Genomic DNA, 25,118 nt, shown 5'->3' on the forward strand with positions numbered 1-25,118 from the left:
CATATAGGTGATGTTTTGGTTAACTACCTGGTTTTTCTGTCTGCGCGTCAGAAAAGCTTTTGTTGCAAACACAGGAAGACGTGATTTTTGTTACCGTGTTGTATATATATATTATTAAGCCGTTGTTGAAGTTACCATTAGAAATGGTTGATTGCTGTACGATCTTTCGTTCTTAGTTAGTAAATACATCATTCAAGTTGATTCAGGGTTTTTCCTTTCTTCGTTCTCTTTATTTTCTGAGTGACGTTGAGTTGTACACAATAAATGGTCTGGTAACGGCAATCAACAACTTGTTGTCTTTCTGTTGGTCTTGATATTGCATTCATTTGAGCCAAGCCTCGCACGCTTGATACCCGGGGAGAAAACTTCCAAATCAATCCGGGCATGGTCTCACACGTACCACGACAATATCATATCAGAGGTCAATGTGCTATAGATGGTTTTAATTCTTCCTTTTGTTGACATTTCTTGGTGTGTATCGTGATATTTTTTCTCTTGCATCTATTATTTTTACATTATTTTCAAACTGTATAGTTACACAATCAAGTTCCCTTGCCATTGTTTGCATTTGATTGTTTTCACTGCCATTTGCCTTTCGTTTAATCCATTTTCACATGCAATTCTTCCAGATCCTGTATGTATATTACAAGCTCTGCATAGACATCGTGTCAAAGGGATTATTTTTTAACACAATTTTCAAAAACAGTAAATATAAATATGTATGTTCTGAACATTTTGACACCAATATCAAGGTTCTATGATTTTTAGTTACGTAGATATGAACATTTGTTTATGCCATATATGGGTCAAAGGTCACAAAATGGAATTTCCGGTCATGTTTCAACAAAATGTTTAAAAATGGTAAATATAAATATGTATGTTTTGAACATTTTGACACCAATATCAAGACTCTGTTATTTGCAGTTACGTAGATATATAAACATCATGTCATATATGTCAAAGGTCACAAAATGGAGTTTCCGGTAATGTTTCAACAAAATGTTCAAAAAGTGTAAATATAAACATATATATTTTGAACAATTTGACACCAAATACAGCTGTCTACTACAAGCGGTTACCGATTTTCACAAAAAAATTGGCGGCAATCTTTTTTAACGTCAAATTTTGAACCTTTGCGGTAGTCCGATTTTGGTAAACTTTTGATATATGTTTTTTGAGACCATTTTTTATTGTAATTCATCAAAAAACATTGTCTTGCAATATTTTTGGGGTTAGGCCCTATATTTTCATATTTTGACCCGACTATAGAATCGTACCGCACTTGTGTAATCACTTCTTGTTGCTATACACTTGGGTGCACACGGAACAAGAAAATTTAACTGATGAATTATTCATGTTTATTTTGTGATGTTTCATAAGGGGTCCCCAACTTATGTACGAAAAAAAAAATCGCGGCCGGGCTTGAACCGGCAACCTCTTGGTTGCAAGTCCAATGCTCTAACCACTGCGCCACAGTGCTCCACTAAGTGCTGCCTTACGTTCGTCTTCATTATTATACAAATAATGAATGTTTATGAGTGCAATGGTACAAATAATGGCACGAGGTGAATGATGAAAGGTTATATCAACGAGGCAAAGCCGAGTTGATATAACCTTTCATCATTCACCAAGTGCCATTATTTGTACCATTACACGAATACAAAACATTCATTATTTGTTTTATATAACATCTAGACGTTTTTTTTTCGTACACAAACATGTTTCAAAAAGTACTATTTAACGATCGTTGAATAGTGCGTACTATTGCACGCCATGTGACCCACATTCGTCCAATCAAATGACAGGAATTTATATAGGTGTTATATAATATATAATATTACATCTTCATATCACATAGCATAAGGTAATAGGGATAGAGATAATTTATTGAATGAATTATCAATTTAACTATGTTTTATTTGGAATTCACAGCTGTTCCAGAAATATGAATAAAGTGCAGCGCCCCCAACGTTTCATAGCGTTTTATGGAGTAGCGATTCCGAAAACATATTGTATACAAACCACATGAGGAAACCCGGAAGCAATCAAGCATAAAACGACTGTTTTTTAATAGCCAATAAAAACAAATAAAGACCGCGAAAGTCAGAAAAATAATGAATATTCATTAGAACAACCCAGGATGAAGGTGAAAAACATGTTGTCGTCGTTTTATCACGTGGATTTTAAGAGGTAATGTAATTGAAAATTGTACACCCAACGCCAGTTTTTTTCTCAAGCGATACATTTAAAAAAGTAGGTAAAAATGTTGTTTTCCATATCAGTTTAAAAATAATTTTTTCTGTTGAATTATTTGATTTAGTTGGATACTTTAGTTATCCTTGAATGTTTTAACAAGGATCGTATTCATATTGCCTGGCTGGATTTTTTCCTATGCTAGCTTATAATAGGCTATGCCCAGGCTTCCTTGCGTGGTTAAAACCAGCTGTGTAAGACTAATGGCTGTTTATTTTTAACACGTAAACATGTATATTCGGAGGGCCTGAGTGACAGTTGACCTGTTATAAAGCTGATTAATTACTTGTTCCTGGTCCTAATTAAAAATTAGGCCTAGTCTAGGCCTAAGCTTTTTTAATAATCATTCATATTGGGAGAGGAGTACAGAGTAGGCCAGGCTACAGGCCTAGCCTAGCTAGGCCTATATTATATAATAGGCTAGGCTACATCATCAGCAGGTTAAAGGCTAGCAGCCTACCTAGCATGTCTTAGTCAAAGATCTGTAATATATTAATAGAAAGAAGCTATAGAGTACTGTGACATTAGATATTTAATCATAAATGCATATTTCTTTCATATTTGTATTGTATATTTATTATTTTGATATTCAATCACAATCTAAATCAGTGAATAACATCAATTTCAGTTTTCAATAAATAATTATTAATATATAAACCAAATTAAAATAAAATAACTGTTTATTTTTAACACGTAAACATGTCTATTCGGGGGCCTGAGTGACAGTTGACCTGTTATAAAGCTGATTAATTACTTGTTCCTGGTCCTAATTAAAAATTAGGCCTAGCCTAGGCCTAAGCTTTTTTAATAATCATTCATATTGGGAGAGAGGAGTACAGAGTAGGCCAGGTTACAGGCCTAGCTAGGCCTATACTATATAGACTAGGCTACATCATCAGCAGGTTAAAGACTAGCAGCCTACCTAGCATGTCTTAGTCAAAGATCTGTAATATATTAATAGAAAGAAGCTATAGAGTACTGTGACATTAGATATTTAATTATAAATGCATATTTCTTTCATATTTGTATTGTATTATATATGCAATCACAATCTAAATCACTAAATAACATCAATTTCCGTTATCAATCAATAATATATATAAACCAAATTAAAATTAAATAGCTTCCAAAAAATTAAATTCAATTACAATTCATATACCATTTGTTAAATATTTTCAAAATCATTGTTCTAGCAATAACACAAAAAAATACTACCATTCATACAGTATACTGTACATAATAATATGCAATACTGTAACAATTAACTGAGAAATAGCAAACTATTCCTAAACTTTTCTCCACTTAGTTACCGGCCTAGTTACTTCATGCTGGATCTCAGGTGAAATAAACGTCAGATGTGACTTCATGATTTCCCACAAAACTTTTTCCATGGTACTGCTGTCGAGGAATTTATTTTTTCTAAATACCTCGTCCATTTTTGTACATAGAGGTCCAGTTTCAAATCTCTTGGTTCATAGTAGTTCGCTATATAAAATATATAAAAGAAATATGGCATTAATTTTTATAGTATTTGCATGTTTTAGACATAATTTTAAAGGTGTATAATGTAGGACTGACCAAGTCTTTGACCTCTTGTTCTTTTAGATTTATTCTGTGGCCAGTCTCTGCAATCTTACTATGCTGTTTTGTCACAAGTGACACTGAGAGTTCATTTCTTAAATGCTCAAGATTCTCTTCTAAAGACTGGATTTTAATCATTGTACTTTGTAGCATGTCAATGTGCTGCAGATTCTGATTTTCTCTTTCTGCTAGATGATCACCTGAGATTAAACAATATTGGTCAACCAAATAAATGTAAATCTGCATGAAAAATGAGCATCAAAATTATTATATTTTAAAAATGTTAACAACTATTTCTTGTAGCAGATAATGATAATATATGGATAATTCATAGGAAAATAAGTTCCAGCCAAAGGTTTGCTTTATTATGCATAAAAATAGGATAAACAATTTTGAAATTCTATGCTCAAAGGGACAATGTATATTTAAAGAGCAACTTGACCAATTGAGTTATTATGTAATGTCAATGTAAAGTTGAAACAACATTTGAATTTACCAGTCAAGATGTCAGCATCCTGTCGCATGTTGAATATTATAACATATTGACACCTGGAAAAATAGTTGATTGAGGGAATATTTAATAAAGAAAAGAGGTATACTTATAAATTACTGTAACAATTGTTTTTTTCGAAAGTTATTTTATACTAACATTGTTCTTTAATAAATAATATGAAGTACAAACACACATTTCATTGTTTGGAGTGTGTATTTACCTACCCTGTTTAATTCAATGTCTACCAGGTATGGTCTAACAACGCTGTGCGATATTGTTTTGCTTCTTTTTGTTCACTGCCATGGTCTACAAAAGACTTGTAGGCCTTGAGATATCTACAGGCTTGAGGAACATTGTTGGTTCTGATGTCATCTTGATTACAAAAACAATAGATGCAACTGTACTTTCCTTTAAAAATAAATCAATTTTTAAATCTACAGTACTTCAGTTTTGTGTCCAAACAAATCCAAACAAGAGAGCTAATAGCCAAAATATTAAACCTTTATTATGCTGTAAAAATGTATTAATATTAAGGCCTAGCCTAGGCTGTGACTGTCACTCAGTCCCACCAGCTAGCCTAAAAATGCACCAGGAAAGCAATAATTATTATTATAAACACATGCCATTAATTATTTGGTAACAGTTATAATGATTACATTTAAGATTAGGGTAATTAAAGGTTTAACTATTACGAATTTTCTATGTTTCGGCCTAGCTTCATTCTAGGCCCACATTACTGTCACGGTCATCGCGGGCGTCAACGCACTTTCTAAGCCTATCGCCAAACCGTTTTCTCGCCGATAACAATAACAATGTATAAAAGGGTTGCAAAATATGCGAGTTTTACTAAAAACTGAACCAGGCTATATTAACAAAACTAGTATTATTTTGTTTATATAATAATGATGGACTATATTCTAGTTCGTTCTTTTTCTAAAAAAATGAATTATATCCACAAAAAAAAGTAAAGAATACAATGATATTTTCTACTTACGATTGTTTACTATTTCATTACACAGTTTATCTCAACTTCCTGGTTTATGTGCGGGAGAGTATTTCAGTAAAATGGACAATATCGTCGTTTATTTATTAATTTATAGTAAAGAAACAATAAAATATTTATTTTTTAATTGAACATACACTTTTTTTAATCGTTTAGTTTTGTATAAAATGTTTTTAATACATAAAAACTCACGATAGCGAAATTTAATTTGGCGTTCGCGAAATAATGGTTTGTAAACAAAAATTATATGTCCGCGCGACTCAGGGGAGCCTCGTCTGCTAACACTGAGGGCGCTTGACTTTTTCTGATATCTTAACACTAGTTGAAACAGCTGTGAATTTAGAATGACTGGAAGCAATGTTCACATTAATCTGTATGTATAAACTACACGATTATGATTTCTTTTGTCAGTAAAATTGCAAAATTAGGGAATCCACAGGCAATTGATATAATTCGGTCTACGTTCAGAGCAAAAGCACCAGCAAAACCTTTTATTTTAATTTATTTGTGTATTATTTATCATTGCATAACTAAATTGATTTTCTGCAATAACCTGTATGTATAAACTTTATGATTATAATTTCTTGAAAGGACGGAAACACCCCGCTACATGAATACATGCGTTCAAATGAACCTATCTTAGAAGTAGTAGACTATCTCACGAAGCAAGGTGCATCCGTAACAGCACTAAATAAGGTAATATATGGCTACAGTTAACTTATATGATTACACCTATAACGTACGTGTGATCTGCAATGCAACATATCATCTTTTCCACTTTAATTTATATCATATTACAATTGATTGAGTTATTTAGAGTTACTTGCTGCAATAATTATTTAGTAGTAATTAAACAAGATCCTACAGTTCTTGTGAGATTAGTATATTGACTATGTGCTCTGTATAGACATGCCTTCATAAAAAAGCTGAATTTAGAATCTTGACAGAAAGCAATGTTCACGTTAACCTGTATGCATAAACTACAAGATTATGATTGTTGTTATAATTCTGTAAAATTACAATATAAGAGACAATTGATATAATTCGGTCTACGTTCATAGGATATGCACAAGAAAAACCTTTTATTTCATTTTCTTTGTGTATTATTTATTGCTGCAATAATTTGTTAATAGAAATTAAACAAGGTTTTACAGTTATTGTGAAATTAGTATGTTTAGCAATGAAATTATAAATTTAACTATGTTTTATGTGAACGTGCCATTATAAAATAGTTGAATTTAGAATCATGACTGAAAGCAATGTTCACATTAACCTGTATGTATAAACATGATTTCTTTTGTCAGTGAAATTGCAAAATAAGGGAATGCACAGATAATATTGATATAATTCGGTCTACGTTCACATCATATTCACCAGCAAAACCTTTTATTTCAATTTATTTGTGTATTATTTATCATTACCTAATTATAATTATTTGCTGCAATACACTGTATGTATAACCTTCGTGATAATAATTTTTTCTCTATAGGACGGAAACACCCCACTACATGAATACATGCGTTCAAATGAACCTAACTTAGAAGTAGTAGACTGTCTCACAAAGCAAGGTGCATCCGTAACAGCACTAAATAAGGTAATATAGGTCTAGAAATAATTTATATGATTTCTAACTAACTAAAGTACGTATGATCTGCGCCGCAAACATATTTTATCCTCTTGATTTCATATCATATTAAAATTGATTGAGTTATTTAGAATTACTTGCTGCAATAATTATTTAGTAGTAATTAAACAAGATCCAAAAGTTATTGTGAGATTGGTATATTGAGCAATGGCATTATTATTTTTTTGTAAAGATTTATGTGGACATTTGTTCACATTAACCTGTATGTATAAGCCTAAACTACATGGTTATGATTTCGTTTTTCTTTTCCTTTCATTATCATTTCAAAATATGAGAATGCACAGACAATTGATATAATTCGGTTTACGTTCACAACATATGCACCAACAAAACCTTTTATTTCAATTTTTTTGTTTATTATTATCATTACTTAACTATACATATTTGCTGCAATAACCTGTATGTATAAACTCCATGGTTATAATTTCTTTATAGGACGGAAACACCCCGCTGCATGAATAATTAGTCATTTGAATGATAGTTGTTTAGCGATTTGTTTCTTCAAAAACATATAATCAAATTGACTACGTCGCCCATGCGCCATGCATGTACACTATACTAGTATGAAAATGACTTTCATTAAATGTTACTTCCAACTTAATTGCAAATACTGTTAAAAACGAAATCATTTTAAATTATAAATACTTTAACTTTATTGCGTTAATTTTTAACTTTGAAGAGAAGTAGTTTATTATTGCCTGAGTTATTACCATATTTAGGGCGCAGTTATTTTGTATGGAAGGCTGCACTCTATTTTAAGTTTATCTGGAGATATGTAGCTTTTAAAACGTGTTTACTATGTATTAAATAGTATATAGTGTATGGTAATGATAGTTAATTATTATCGGGTTTATCACCTCTTTATTACGTTTTACTAAAGCAAGAAAGACGTATCATTATTTTGGTATTGTGAACGATATAAACACGTCAGACGCGAAGCTGCAAATTAGAAGGTGGGGAAATGTCCTGTCACTGATCATTCAATATTACTGCGAAATTATGTTTCTTTTTTCTGTTTTTGACCCCATTTAAACATTTAACTTATTAGTGTGATGTTAATTCAGCAATGTCATCCAAATAATCAATAAGGACACGAATGAATTATGACTGGAAGAACACGCCGCGGAATGTTCAAACGTTTCTATTCCAGTACGAATACTACTTTCAATTACAACTATCGCATATTATTGCATCTTCCATAACACTCAACATCTCCTTAACACAATACTAATTTTCGAATAGATTCAAATAGTTATGGTATGTTATGATATTTTGTTTGCGTTCAATAATATTTTTATAATACAATGGCTTAGAATGTTGATAATTTTATCTTATTATAGGAACACCTATAAGTAAATTTACCAAGTCGATGTTTACCACTTCGAGTAAACATTTTGAAAACATTCGAAACACATATATATGTGTCTTAGCTATACTAAAAATAGCTTCCAAGTTGGCTACATATTCGGAATCACCCCGGAATCAGCAACTTTAACAAACTAACACATTTTACACGTATGATTATCTATATATAAATTTACGTAAGGGCAAAATTCGGTAAATCGCGCCTTACTTCTATAATTTTTACTCGATGGTATATAAAGTTGGTTCGTACATTCGGTACTGATTTTAACCACCTGATGTAACCCTGTTTACTAATTAAATTAAGTTAGATAATAAGTTATTGACGGTTAAAACGAATTTAGGTTCCAAGATTTGCCCCAAATAGGGGTGTTTTCCGACCGTGGTATACACTGTATAATGGATGTCCATCTTGAAAAATACCCGCCACAAAAATGCGAGGAGGCTTCGCATTTTCCTATCTCCTCCTACGATAATTGTTTTTAATAGCTGAAAACCGGTTGAACAGCTAGAGTACACCATCATAATGTTGAAGACAGGCCGATTTTCTTTAAAAAATACTATTTTGATAGATTTAATATACGATTATACAAATCTATTGATTTGCGATGAATGGAACATCCCAATCTCTCAGTCTGCCAGAGCTTGGTTTAACACAAGTACTGTAGGTAAATTTATGAGCCCTTGGTTTAACACATACGGTAGGTAAATATATGGGCCCTTTGAGAATAAACTTGCGAGATTGTGGATAGGCTCTACTGTTAGATATATAAACACATTATTATATACAAATAAACTTTATACTGACAGTTCTTTCTCAACGTTTGTATCTATATATAAATTTACGTAAGGGCAAAATTTGGTAAATCGCGCCTTACTTCTAGAATTTTCACTCGATGGTATGTAAAGTTGGTTCGTACTTTCGGTACTGATTTTAACCGCCTGATGTAACCCTGTTTACTAATTAAATTGAGTTAGATAATTAGTTATTGACGATTAAAACGAATTTAGGTTCAAAGATTTGCCCAAAATAGGGGTGTTTTCCGATCGTGGTATACACTGTCTAATGGATGTCCATCTTGAAAAATACCCGCCAAAAAAATGCGAGGAGGCTTCGCATTTTTCTATCTCCTCCTACGATAATTGCTTTTAATAGCTGAAAACCGGTTGAACAGCTAGAGTACACCATCATAATGTTGAAGACAGGCCGATTTTCTTTAAAAAATACTATTTTGGTAGATTTAATATACGATTATACAAATGTATTGATTTGCGATGAATGGAACATCCCAATCTCTCAATCTGCCAGAGTTTGGTTTAACACAAGTACTGTAGGTAAATTTATGAGCCCTTGGTTTAACACATACGGTAGGTAAATATATGGGCCCTTTGAGAATAAACTTGCAATACTTTGACAATACTGTAAATACCTATTAACTATTTTTCATTTGAATCGAACATTTCTTACTGTGAATGTTCGTACTGTTAGATGTAATATAAAAATATATACAAATAAACTTTATTACTGAGACTGTGGATAGGCTCTACTGTTAGATATAAAAATAAACTTTATACTGACAGTTCCTTCTCAACGTTTGTATTAATTAATAATTACCAAAAATATAAACGTCGTAGTGGTGTATCGTGACATGTACTTTAATATTTCAATCGATTATGACAGTGACAGTTTTAACAAAGTATTAAATCGCAAATGTTTTAGGCCTACTGTATTTAGAGGTATATTATTTATAGGCCTATAAAACATGAACAAAATATTTCGTTACTCAGTGGATAAAGAATATATTTAAAAATTGTTCCTCTTTGTACCTATCCGCTTTCCCATCCCTCAACCCTAATGTTACATAGCGAGGAGGCTTCGCATTTTCCTATCTCCTCCTACGATAATTGTTTTTAATAGCTGAAAACCGGTTGAACAGCTAGAGTACACCATCATAATGTTGAAGACAGGCCGATTTTCTTTTAAAAATACTATTTTGATAGATTGCTAGAGTACACCATCATAATGTTGAAGACAGGCCGATTTTCTTTAAAAAATACTATTTTGATAGATTTAATATACGATTATACAAATGTATTGATTTGCGATGAATGGAACATCCAGTTTGGTTTAACACAAGTACTGTAGGTAAATTTATGAGCCCTTGGTTTAACACATACGGTAGGTAAATATATGGGCCCTTTGAGAATAAACTTGCAATAGGTTCGGAAAATGTTAAAAACCAATTTCTATTATTTGAATCGGTAAACAGTTTCCATTTATTATACATTGATAATGAAACATGAAATATTCCTATTTATGTCCCTCGAGGTTCATTACAATTTATATTTAGTAGTCCCACGGACTTCATCTTAGCCACTCCCCCGAGTGCTAAGGCCAAATTTATGATACCCTACTTTCTATGTAAGTTTAGTTACAGTTAGTTCTTGACGATAATACAACGAATTTAGGTTACACCCTTCGGCCGCGAAAACGTTTCTGTACAAATATGATACCGATTGGCTTTATTTCATTCAACAGCGACCATAATCTCGCCAATTACAGGATAGATAAACTATTTTATTATTGATGTGCTTATAAATAAAGACTCATGTAAACAGCTTGATTACATCATTTTACAGACAAACGAAACTTTTTTAAACCAACTGTTTCAATAACTGAGTATAATACTGTATACGTTTTCATAAGTAAGTGCATATACATTTTCGTGTTTTCATTGACGAGATTGTAATAGTAACTTCAGTAACTATTACAGTACTTATTTATTATACGACACAAGACAATTGTATCTGACAGGTACGTACATTATTCTAAAAAATAAGTATAGATAGATCCCTTAGGCGTCATAAATCACAGGCCAACAAATCAGTACTCATGACAGAAATTCGACCCAGTTTGGTTCACACAAATGTTTACAGGAAGTTCAACACCACAACCGATGATTTGCCCTAAATATTTAGGTAGACTACAGTTTAATTTTTCACTGAATAGGAGCTTGAATTTCCGATTTCCATTTCGCAGAATGTCTAGGTCTATTTATTTAGTTTGGTTCTTATAATATATAAATACAATCAACTTTATTACTGCGGTTCCATCACCACCACCACGTGCCGCCGCCCAATTCCCGTACATACATTTCCATTTCTCCCTAATTTCTTTAATCCACATAAATTAATTGTCCTTTATTGAATCCAGTATTGGTTTTGTTGTCTCTATTTCTGAATACCCCAATTAGGGGGACACTTCCGTTTTTGTTTAGTGTCCCAAAAAAGTCCCCGTCCGTGGATTCTACTGTATTCGAGAACCATCTGTGAGCACCCCTAGATGGTACGCGAGCGAAGCGAGCGTGCCATCTAGTGATGAGAAAGTAGGCTTAAATTGTTTAGTACGCGAATGACCTAGATAGTTAATATACTTTTATGTTTATAGGAAGAAAAAACAGCAGTATCTGTTTTAGAAGAAAATACCCAGATAGCACAAACAGAAAAAATCAAGATTTTAGAGTATTTTGACAGTAAGTTAAACATGTTATATTAAACTAAATTAAGTTGATTTAACTTTAAAGCGAGAAGTTTCTCTGTGATAGAACATTTGAATTCCGAAAGCAACTGTTATTCATACAGTAAGATTCAAAAACCGAAATTATACATGTATGTTATGCGTATTATTATTTTTAATTATAACTGCTAGTTCCTCCAGAAATATTTGCCATGGGTAAAGAGGTTATTAAGATATATAAAGATGAACTAAAAGATGGTAAAATTGCAGTTGTGAATTCAAGATGTATGTTTCTTGGGATGGAAGGTGCTGGTAAGACAAGCTGCGTAAAGTCCATGCTTAGAGAGAGGTAAAAAAAAATAAAATTGATACAAATATGTGTTAACATAAGCTAGTATTTATTAATCAATTATTTCAACGTACATGTATACGTGTATTATGTTGACTAATGGTTGCCTCTCTTGAATTTGTAAAATATAAAGCTTTTTAAACTGGATGTAATGGATTAAAAGTATTTAAGGAATTTTGTTCACTTCAACATAATAGATTCAACCCCAAAGAACCATCGACAGATGTATAGTTACAGCTACCGTGTTTAAAGCAACTGGAGAGACTAAATGGAAGAAGATTAAAGAGGAAAACGGTAAAGACAATGTGATTACTCTAAATGTTTGTGTTGTTTCCTTTATCATCATTATTTATATATCTTTAACATTGATCAACTCTTTGTCAGGAATAGACACCACGTGTTGTGAATGTTTAAAAGACTGACACAACACAGAAATAGGCATACATGTTAACATTATTTGCGTCTTTCTGATAAACTCCAAGCAACATATGTGTATACGCTCTTTATTTTTTACTAATTGGTTTATTTGTACTGATTCTGAGATAACAAAGAAAATGCGTGAAAATGCGTTAGCAAAAAAACTTAACAACGAGTTAAAACAGGGTATGTACAGCAAAACTAATGGAAACTTTCCATTTATCAATTATTATAAACAAAACTGTAGATACATTGGATTCGATATTATGGAATGAAACAATGCCCTAGACGATAGTATAAAAATGGTGAACTTCAAAAGTATTTAGGATCACAGTAAGATTTTAAAAAATCACATGATTAGGCCTAACATCATCAAATTTTAAATACAAAAACATGACGTTAAAAAAAATGATAAAAATACAAATGCAAACTACTGAAAATAGTAAAACATCATAGAATAGGATTTTAAAAAAACTGACATATATATAGTGGGTAAAATAGATTCACACCGATGATGGATAACGCTTCACGAGACATGTATGCAGGTTTACAACCATCCGTAGATATCAGATTGAAATCATCTAAAACGAATTATTTTATGTTTATTTTAATAGTTTCAAATTATTGTATCACTATATGATGCACAACATAGTTGACCTTAGTTAGATGAACCTAACCTGAACTTTACATATAAACAACTATAAAATACACAACAATATCCAAAGAAAAATATTAGAATTGAATGTCGGTTCTTTTTCTTCGATTTCCCTCTTGGCGAGTTCATTCGTATGTAAAACAAGTGTTTGCTCAAGAATAGTGTGACTCGAAGACCGCCTCGCGATACCAACAGTTTTTTAGATGATAGTGTGTCATTTTGTAACTAACTAAAAACAAAAAAATTTGAGAGATTTGCAATTTCTCTAAAAGACACTGTAGAAAAAACAGTGTAATTTAACTATTTTTATGTGTTCTGATTTACAATTTATTTAAAAACATAATTTTGAATATGTGATTAAGTATGATTGTTACTATTGTATATGTTTTGACAAATACATTCCTTAAATTATATCACATTTGAAAAAAAAATCGTTACCGTATTAATGATATTGTATCACATATCAAATGAATAGCATAATATGTAGATTTTTGTCTGCATGTATTAATTTTCAATTAAATTGTTTAGAATGAAAAAAATACACTACGTATTAATTTTACTTAATATATTTTCCGATAGTCTATGCCCAATTTCGTCGCATTACCTTATTTTTACCAGGCGTTAATCACAAGGATTCATGTGTATTCATCGGCGAAACCTTCTTCATGGATCACTGATCTTAACTAAACAATTAAAACTGCGCAAGTTAAAATCTGCAGAGTCACCGATGTCCAATGAGCTTAAGCTCATTTCTGATGTCGATGCCGTAGTTTTCAATCTCTTTTGATATTGTTGTCTCAGATATAATATACAATATTGTGCCTTTTTTTAATAATTATATTTTCGGCAGACAATCCACAACTTTCCTGTGCAGAATATAATTTATCATTGTACTTCTTATTTCACAACTAATAGTACGTCAAAATCGTAGTTATTTCTTCATTGTACTTCGAGATGCACTATGACAGACAATAATTATATAAAGTAAAACATTTACGGCAGCCTAATAACCAAATAAACTATCAATTATTTAACGAAACAAAACATTTAAATACAAATACATCAAAACAACTTTATGCTTTAAACCATTGACGAGGTTACACGTGACAACTAAAAATGACATTATACACTTTAATAGCCTACTGTGACTTGTAATTGGAAGTGTAATTACCTCTATAATGACTACTATTTTAGTTTGTTATCACAATGTTGTTATTTAAGTATTAGTCAATATATATAAAATCGTTTTGATAAAATGTATAATTTTGATTAGGCTACTCGAATTGGCACTGAATGTGGAATTTCCGAAGAAGCGATTAAAGTTGCCATAAGGTATATGAATGACATTGGAAAGATTTTGCATTCCAATAAAGACGAGAAATTAAAGAACACAGTAATAACTAATCTTCACACGATGATACAGATGTTGACAACTGTGATTACAGTATTTCCACCACATATTGAAGATGTAAGTAGACAAATCATAATAATTATCATAGTATTAGAATGAGAAAAAATATATAAAATATTTTGTTGACAACTGGAGTCTTCAATTGTGAAGTGATTTGTAGTAATTATTGTGTATACTTACTATCTTCTTTATTTGCACAAAGGAACAAATAAAGACCCTTTGGAAAAGACTTGAAAAAGAAGGTATCCTTGGGGAGAAGTTACTACGTTATTTATGGCAAACTGAAAACCGAGATCATTTCGAAATCTTCATTGAAGTGATGAGAGTGTTTCGGTTGATCTATGAGAAGAAGGGGGTAAGAATTGCTTGCATCAATTGATTAAATCAATAATTAAGCTATTATCAATAATGTGTAATCATCTAAATGCAAACATCAATGTTTATAATAACAGTTACAGGAAGGTAACCGTGAATTCTTGGTTCCATGTCGGATGAAAGTTGATAATGATACTAGTCTAGAAGTCACAAAAGATGACAGGCAGATGGTATCAGTTTATCTGACTCCGAAAGACTTCCTGCCTGATGCCGTGTACCACACATTAGTTGCTGCATTTCTTGAATTGACAGATTGTGATAATTCACAAGTGTTCCGGAATCGTAGTGATTTTAGCTTTGAAGGACACAGAGTTAGTTTAGGTGCCGTAAAAATTACGCGTGAAAATGAAAAACCACACGCAATAAAGGTATGTAATTAATGTGTATGTTTTTTAAAACTTGCATAATATAATGCTAAACTAATAATATAATGAATTAGAGTGTAATATGTCGAATAATGCATTCCATACCTATCATACATCAACTTATACGTCTAATGTAACATTTTTTCATTACATAAAATGTAGACGAACGCCACTAAAATCGACTACAATAGAGATAAGAGTTAAAATAATGTATAATTGATTTATTGATTGATTTTTATTATTAGCTCGAAATATTTTGTCTTACAATCGGGCATTACAGCACATCTACCAATGCCACCACGACATTATCTGAACCAAAACTGGAACCAAGTATCTGCAGGAAGGTAATAATAATGATGATGGTGATGTTGATGGTGATGGACGATGACGATGACATAATGCAACATGTTTAATAAATTTAAATTTACAATGATAGTAATAACCTAATAAACCACTTAATGATTTAGGTACTAAACTACTTAAGGAATCAACTAAAAACTGTCTGCAATATATACGAGGGCAGTGGTTACAATCTACGTGTGTTGTGCGATGCTTGTAATCCAAATGATCATCACTTAATTGATCTTGAAAAGTGTTTGACAAATGATACGGTACAATGTAACAGAATGAAATCTATGGATACTACTCATATTAGACACTGTTTTTTATCGGGTAGGTCTGTTCTCGTCTGTTTATAATGTCATCATAGACATATATAATATTTCATCAACATTAAACCTTCAACATAACACCTTCATCTAAATAATATGTGGTCTACTTTTCATAGAGCCCGTGTCAATGCCTAGTCAAGCGCATGAATCAGTTCCACAGCTAGTGCCAACTCCAGTGCCAGAACCAGTGATAGTGCCAGACTCAGAGCTTAGTCAAACTATAGAGCCAGTCGTTTCAAATGCAGGTATGTTTTATTTTATGTTGACTATAAAGGTAATATTAAAATAATTGGTATAATTTCTTCTCTTATGTGGCTTCATTCCACTTTTTTTTTACTTGTTTGCTTTTAATATTATTTCCATATATTCTATTGTTTATACATACATTATCATTTAACCACATTTATGTTTAATAATCCATTTACAAATTTAAACATTTTTTTTCCATTTCATTTTAAATTGCACATGCCGTCAGAATGTGCATATTTACATATAGGTATATATCTCTACCAAGCTACCTTCTTTGTTTTCTACTACTCTTATTCAGTCTCCACCCACCATTCACCACCTTGTCTCTTTTGTTATATTTCTTTTATTCCTGTCCACCCCGGCAGAACTTGCCATTTCTTATCCTATGACTTTATCCAAATTCCTTAACTTGCACTGATGAAGGGCTAGTGTTGCTCGAAAGTTCTGCTAACTTTTCTGGCTGTTTTACTTTATCGTTTTGATTTACTGTTTGCTTCTTTATGTTGATAATGATACCCACATCATTGTCATTTTTTAAAAAAGTTATTTGCCTTTGAATTTATATATATATATATGCACATACCCAACAATTTTATTTTGGGAAATGACCATTACCTTCAAATTCATGGCACAGCCATGGGCACAAAAATGGCGCCATATTTTGCAAATTTATTTATGGGACTATTTGAGGCCAATTTCCTGTCCCTCCAAACTAATAAACCACTTGTTTGGTTTAGATACATTGACGACATCTTCATGATCTGGATCCATTAATTCATCAAATTTACAGCTACCAAATCCACTAGTAGCGTTGATTTTTTTGGACACTATAGTGACCATAGAAAATGGTATACTCAAAACTGACCAATTCCGCATTTCCTAGACCTCCCAACCTTCGTGATATATTACACTTAGTAGTTAGATCCACATTTAAGAGTGAAATTAACTCTCATGACAGCCAAATTTGGGCAGTCAACTCTGAGGTCAGTTGTAGTTGGAAAGCCAGTGGAAAGCTAGGTGGATGTGTCCTCACAAGAAGAATAGTAGTATTATTATAGCTATGTTCAACTATAGTAGATGGCAATATAGGCTTATATGTTCTGGTACAAAGTGGTTAGCACAATCTTTGATGAGTTTTAAGTTTATTACCTTTCGTTTCGTTTATTTATTTTTTCCACTCACTTATATATATATATATATAATATATAAAAATGCATATATATATATATATATATATATATATAATTTACACAACATATAATGTGGGTGGATGGAGGTCACAGTAAGTTCACTGAACTTTAAGTCGTGACCCCCGTATGCCTATAAGTATACTAACATTGCTACATAGTAGACTAAAATATAAATATATAATAGTGAAAGTACATAAAATCAAAAATAAAATAAAATTAAATTATGGAAGTTAAGATAAACCAGGCAATTATATAATATAATGATAAAAGGGATAATGATAACAATTAGTGTACAATATGAAATATAATTAAATGTGGTATTTATGGTATTTTAAAAACAAGTATAACAATACAATGTAGCGGAGATTATTGAATACCAGGGTGAAGGATTTAATGCCATGTATCACCACCAAATAAATAAGGAAAAAAGATCGGCGAAAAATTATGTAGCATATTCTGACACCATTTTGTGTTTGAAATTAGATTTAAAACTAGAAAAGGAAGATTTCTGTTTAAGTTCATTTGAGAGTGAAGTCCAAAGTTTGGGACCAAAATATTAAATAGAAGATCGTCGAGCCTTAACATTTAAATTATCAATGATATAATTGTTTACAAAGGATCGGGTTTTATAGGAATGGCGTTCGTCAATCCTTGTAAATAAAGCACTAAAATGTGAAGGCAGTAAATTGTTAGATAAACGGTACATACATGAGGCAACTTGTAATTTGTTTAAATCATAAATGTTTAAAACGTTAAATCTTGTAAAAAGTAATTGTGTATGGGCTCTAAATGATTCTCCCGCGCAAATCCGAAGTGCACGTTTTTTTAGTTTAAAAAGGCGGTCTATTTGAGTATTCTATTCACTTGTCCTGGGGTATAACGTATTCAATTATCTATAGTAATTGCCCATAATTGGCATAAGAAAGCTAAGGCAAAACTTAAAGTATTATAAAGGGTTAATAAGGTTTTTTGAGGGAAGATATGTTTTAATTTATTCAATATTCCAACATTTCTGGAAACTAGATTACTGATTTTATTTATATGTAGTTTCCAAGTCAGAGAGGCTCTATGGTTACTCCTAAAAATTGTGTTTCATTAACTCGTTTGATGATTTTATTATCAATGTATAATTATTTGTTCATTTAAAGAATTTGAAATTTTACGTTTAGAATATATGATATAGTTCGTTTTGAATGTATTAAGAGTTACTTTATTGTGCTTGAGCCAATTTGAAACTTTAAGTAACTCATCATTGACAATTTTAAACAAGGTATTTAATTTAGGATGAGAGAAAAAAATATTTGTGTCGTCAGCAAATAAGATAAGATTTAGTAATTTAGAGCTGTTTGTTATAATCGTTAACCAAAATCAAGAATAAGAGAGGTCCAAGAATCGATCCCTGGGGAACACCACAGGTTAAACGGGAATAGGAAGAGTTAAAATTATTTAAGAAAGTAAACTGAACACGATTGAAAAGGTAGCTTTATGGATTTATACTGTATTCATGTTTGTTATGGTGGTTGAGCCATTTGGGTCACGCCTTAATTTGCTATAGCCTATATAATCATATACTCACCTGTTTATGTTTAAATTGTATTTAGTTATTATCTAGCCTGAATTATGATGCATTATCATTATTTAGTTTGTATAACTTTACTATTATTGTTTGCTATTGTCTTATGACTGAGAGATATTTTTTTTTTTTCAGTTAATCGTTTTATGAATGGACATTAAAGATTCGCATTAACAGTGTGCTTAAAATGAGTGATTTGGCCAGAACAAATATTTTTTCCAAATTTTAAATATAAACAATTATTAATTGATATCTTTAAATGTTCAGTTTCTCCAAACGTTTATATCCTGTATACCATATTGTTGTAACCACCTCCCAAATTGTTGTATATTTCTTCTTTTTTTTGTGAATATGTTGAGCTTTGTTATATTCTTATGTGTTTTTATCTGTTTTTGTCACAATGTTCTCTATCAAGTTTAAATAAATAAATAAATAGACATTAAGTGGATGTTAAGTAACTAATTTTTCCATCAATAACTCACTACCCATAAGTATCATCACACGGAATTGTAAGAAAGTTTTTGATACGACACAGTATAAACAGTTTACAACATTGTGTGTGGCACATAAATAAATGCATATATTGAAGAAGATCATATATGTACATTATTTTTAAAGTAGCGTCTCATTGTGATTATTTTTAGGAAGTATTGAGAAGAAAGTACATGAAGGTGCTTCATTTGATCATCGATCCCATACAAGTAAAGGTAAACTAGTAAATGCCTAGATACACATCATATACTGCTACGGTTTGTTAAGCCGATGAACAAGATAAGATGACAACATATGTTTTGATACTGATGACGGTGTTACTCTTAAATTATAATATAAAATAACACAACGAAATATAGTGTTGATTATAAACATAACAAAGTCAGTGGGTATGTTATACTGTTATACTAATGTTTATGTTTATTATGTAATCATTGGGGTGTTTATAATTAATATTCTAATAAACTGAAAATAATCGATATAATGTTATCAATAACAACTCATCTAATCATAGGACTATTGTATAATACAATTTTGTTATGTATTTTTATTGTACAGAATCAGCCGAGAAGGAATTTCAGACAATGTTGCTACAAGTATCCACCTGGTGTGATCATCATGACCTACTTCATAAGCTGAAGGTGTTGTGCAATGACATGATAACAGATTTCAGTGACCTACAGAACGCTGGAAGCACCATTGAATTATTCAATGTATTAAAGCGCTGTGGCCATCTTACCGTCACCAACTTTAAAGTTCTTATCGACGCAATTAATGTCACTGGTTCAAATGGTGTTCTTGAGGTCAACAAACTGCTAAAAGACACGTATGATGAAGACGACCACTATGTCAATTCTTTCTCTCCATATCGACAAAGGTTGATTAAATTCGGTAAAGCACTTTCTGAAGACAATATAACAACGCTTACTCATCTTAAAGGTTTTTCAAAGAAACAACGTAAGAACCAGTGGACTATGATACTAGATCTCGAACGAAGACGTATCATTACAGAAGAAGGATTGCCATCATTTATTAATGATTTAAAGGAGAATGGAATGAGTGTTGCTGCTGAAAAGTTAGAAGATCCGATTTAGCATTAACGACGGGTATTACTGATGTCAATCCACAATTGAATTATTGGTGGTTAATTAAGATTAGAATCATAGACGTTTTTAAATCATTAAAAGTAACAATGAACATTAATTTAAACTTCCTCAAGCATACAATTTATTAAAAACATTGCAGTGTATACTATTAATATGTACCGGTAATTAGTAAATCAATACTGAAACTCGATATAGAAACCACCCACATTCATGGTGCGGATTATTTTTAAATAAATGACGTAGATTTAATATACTCAAATAAATTGATAAAATAATACACTACAATGACGACGCAGAAGGAAATACATCAAAATAATTATGTATTGTATAACGGAATTTGTACCATTTTTAGATGCATAAGCCAATGCTACTATATCGTATGTTATTTGTTATTTGTAGTAAATCGGATATATAGCGAATCGAATCAAAATTACGGATATACCCTGTGTACAGTAAAACAAAGGAGGACTTTATTCCAATAACGACCTTGGTATAAACCTTAATGTACGTGTTTCCAAAATCGTTAACCATAATATCTTAGAAGTATTACTGTAGTGGACTTCCGTATTGGGACGGTAAACACAATGAGACGGCAATTTATACAATGAAATTAAACTGCGTATGAGTATTAAGCCCAGTGTATTATGTCCCGTTTATAATCTGGGAGATTTAACGTTCAGTCTGATAACCAGGCGGAGCTTGTACAGTTTAGGACATCATTTGAAAACTTTTCAACAATAAGTACGCGGTAGAGCTTAAGTTGTTTTGTCAGTTGTTGTGTAACTGTCATATTGTATCATATATTATGTGAATTCAGTTTGACTAGATGGTACGCTCGCTTCGCTCGCGTACCATCTAGGTCGTGCCCGCAGATGGTTCTCGAATACACAGTAATTTCAGCGTTATAAAACTGGCGATTTCAAATGTACAATAATGCAAGACAATATATATATGTCGTTTACAGGAACGATTAAATAGACACTGTGATTTAAGTACTCAACTAAAATTAGCACACTGGGAATTACTTCCGAAAGAGAAAGTTGTCACAAAATGAGACCAATTGTCAAATTTAAACAAACTTAATTTGTGTTTTGTATGTAACATTATGGTTGAGAGATGGGGAAGAGGATGGGTGCAAAGAGGAACAATTTTTAAATATATTCTTTATTTTGTAACGAAATATTAATTAACATGTTTTACAAATAATATACCACTAAACACAGTAAAACATTGCGAAGTAATACTTTGTTGAAACTATCACCGTCGTAGTTGATTGAAATAGTACAGTACATGTAACGATACACTACGACGTATGTTTATATTATAATGTTAAACAATTTGTGAAAACCACCTCTATTCGGGGCAAATTATAAATTCGATTTAATCGGTAATAAATATTAAATTACGGCGACTGAAAACGCTAGCTCATTATCCGTTTAAAAAAAATGATATCCAACCTCTGCAGCACAGATTGAAAAAAAAAATGGATCGAATTTCTGTTATGAGTATACAGTACTTTCCTTTACGACACCTGAGGGAATAGACACTTGTGGAACGACACAGAGATTGGAATGTTCCATTCATCGCAAATAAATACATTTGTATAAACGTATATTAAATCTATCAAAATAGTATTTTTTTAAAGAAAATCGGCCTGTCTTCAACATCATGATACTGTACTCGAGCTGTTCAACCGGTTTTCAGCTATTAAAAACAATTATCGTAGGAGGAGATAGGGAAATGCGAAGCCTCCTCGCATTTTTGTGGCGGGTATTTATCAAGACGGACATCCATTAGACAGTGTATACCACGATCGGAAAACACCCCTATCTGGGGCAAATCGTTGAACCTAAAATTCGTTTTAATCGTCAATAACTAATTATCTAACTTAATTTAATTATTAAACAGGGTTACATCAGGCGGTTAAAATCAGTACCGAAAGTACGAACCAACTTTATATACCATCGAGTAAAAATTCTAAAAGTAAGGCGCGATTTACCGAATTTTGCCCTTACGTAAATTTATATATAGATTCGTATATATCAATTTAAAAAATAGGTGTTTTTAGTTTATTCCTTTTTACCAAAGACTTAACTAACGGAGAATGTAATCGGTGACGCCCGCCAAGTCCGCGCGGAAAGATCTATGAATGTTACGGTTTATAAGTTGTTAGATACAAATGTTTTATTCGATTGGTTTTTTCCGTTGAGTATAGTTTTTCTTTTGAGTACTTAATTGACGCAGTATTTTGAGATTGATTTTACGAAAAAATTTCTGTTTCTGTTGAGAAAAATTCGGTTAAAATTTACCATTTGAATACAAAAGCACTTACCAAATATTAATGTTGACTACAAAAGTTTTTAATCCGAATAAGACAATTGTTGCTTAAAATCCAATAACCTGTGTGACCTTTTTGCATTCATACATTTCCTTATACTTCACGGCCATTTTGAAAACCAATATAGCCGCCTTTAATTTGTCTTAAAGTCTTGTATATCTTGGCTTTTGTATCAAAATGCATGCCACAACATACTGATACCAGAAATGGCTTCTTTAACATTATTTTAATTGTTGACATATATTTTTCAGTGAAATGAGATTTATAGCTGCCATTTCAATTTTCTTTTTTAGACAAGTAATCCAATTGGTGAAACAAACAAAATAAGTATAAAAAAAGTAAACAATTGCAATGATAAAGCTGGAAAACAATATCAATTATTTAACAATGGAGTATATTTTCTTTAAATAACATTTAAATTATAACAACCTAAATTGTACGTATTATTTAACATTTGTATTCATATTATCACGTCGGTTTTATTATTATTTATTTTGTTTGTATTAATCTTTTATTATTATATTTCTGTCAATTATAATAACTTTTTTATTTTCATTTCCAATTTTTAATTAATTCGATTTTATCTCAATTTTATTATTCTATTATTTTATTTAAGCCAATATGTTACTTTAAATATAGCGGCCTCAAGATAATGTGTTGTTACCGAAACCATATCTTAAAACACATAGCATAAATTGAAATGTATTGGTAAATTGAAATATCTATCTATGCGCTCTCTTGGTATATTTTTTTGGTCAGAGTTTCAGAACCCGTATGGAGTAAACCATGGCGTACGTCTTGTGCGTGAACTAGGCAGTCGCATTATTAACGCAACGTACTATAATTGCTCTTTCATCAAAAGCGCATGAATTGTTTTTGGGTAAAATAAAGTAAATAATGGTCGAAAGCAGAGTGTTTTTCTGGAAAAATTGATTTAGAAATCAAGCGTATTGATTATATTTCAAGAAATAGTTAAAAAAAAAACGAAAAATGGTCATCACAACAGTGTAACATTTAAAAAGCTACCCTGGGGTTAACTTTTAAAACGTAAACGATACTTGGACTTCTTTGTTTAATTCTTACGCCGCACGTGTGAACGTACGCTTAGAGACATGTTTATGTATGTGGTGACATTGATACGTAACATGAAGATCGTAATTATTTTAGTAACGGGATAAATATGAAATATTATGGCCAATTAGAAAAATAATGATGTTTGAAATAACTAATTGTATTATTTTTAGTGTATGTTTTGTGAGATAAGGAATACGTTAAATCGCAATGAATTCCCATATAGATACCATAATATAGGCTAGGTAAGATTAGGTAATTGTACACATTATCTAAATTTAATATAAGATTACACATTATGTTTGTTCTTTATGTTGTTATACACATACATTAGTATACATAATAAAATACAAATGAAAGTGTATTGTCAAGACATTTAGTTTGAGTATAACGTTGCACAACAATAAATTACATTTATATAATTATATACACTGTCATCGTTTTTTTAAAGTAATTTTTAAACCAATATGATGTATAATGGCTTATTTTATTGAGTTCTTAGAATACACCCAGGATGATGATCTGAGTGAAACGCTTTTGTCTGAGTGAAACGCTTTTGTCTGAGTGAAACGATTTTGTCTGAGTGAAACGCTTTTGTCTGAGTGAAACGCTTTTGTTAAACTTCAATCTTTCGTTTGATTGCAATAAAGTTCTATTCGTATTCGTATTAGTATGATTTGTTTTATTTTCAATATGGCTGGTGGTTGTAATAATTTTGTATTAACTGCCTACGCGTCACAAGTTTTTTTGAAAGGAGACCTTCAAATGTTATTACTTCCTGGATTTTTCCTTTTTATTATTTATATTTAAATTGTTATCTTGTTTACTTTGAAAGAGAAAAAAATAAATGTTATTATGAATGAATGAATATAAAGTTGCCTTATGGAAGATTTTTTTCGGAAACCATTATGAAATATATCATTAAAGCACTGTCTATTTAAAAGATACATAACGGTAACACAGATTGCTATTAGCTAGTTTGGGAAGTATCAGTAATAAAGC

The 25,118-nt window shown here is 31.3% G+C and overlaps 1 protein-coding gene across 1 annotated transcript; it reads left to right on the forward strand.

Annotated features, from left to right (window-relative positions):
- The first annotated feature begins 14,208 nt into the window (after window positions 1-14,208).
- Window positions 14,209-22,386, forward strand: LOC140058877 (uncharacterized). Its single transcript, XM_072104644.1, has 8 exons — window positions 14,209-14,743; window positions 14,889-15,041; window positions 15,139-15,429; window positions 15,672-15,770; window positions 15,894-16,098; window positions 16,214-16,342; window positions 19,754-19,816; window positions 20,160-22,386. Exons 1-8 carry the CDS (start codon window positions 14,612-14,614, stop codon window positions 20,693-20,695), a joined length of 1,608 nt encoding a protein of 535 aa, XP_071960745.1. The 5' UTR covers window positions 14,209-14,611; the 3' UTR covers window positions 20,696-22,386.
- Window positions 22,387-25,118: the final 2,732 nt, after the last annotated feature.

The sequence above is a fragment of the Antedon mediterranea genome, chromosome 9 (genome assembly GCF_964355755.1).
Source record: "Antedon mediterranea chromosome 9, ecAntMedi1.1, whole genome shotgun sequence".
Taxonomy (NCBI): Eukaryota; Metazoa; Echinodermata; class Crinoidea; order Comatulida; family Antedonidae; genus Antedon; species Antedon mediterranea.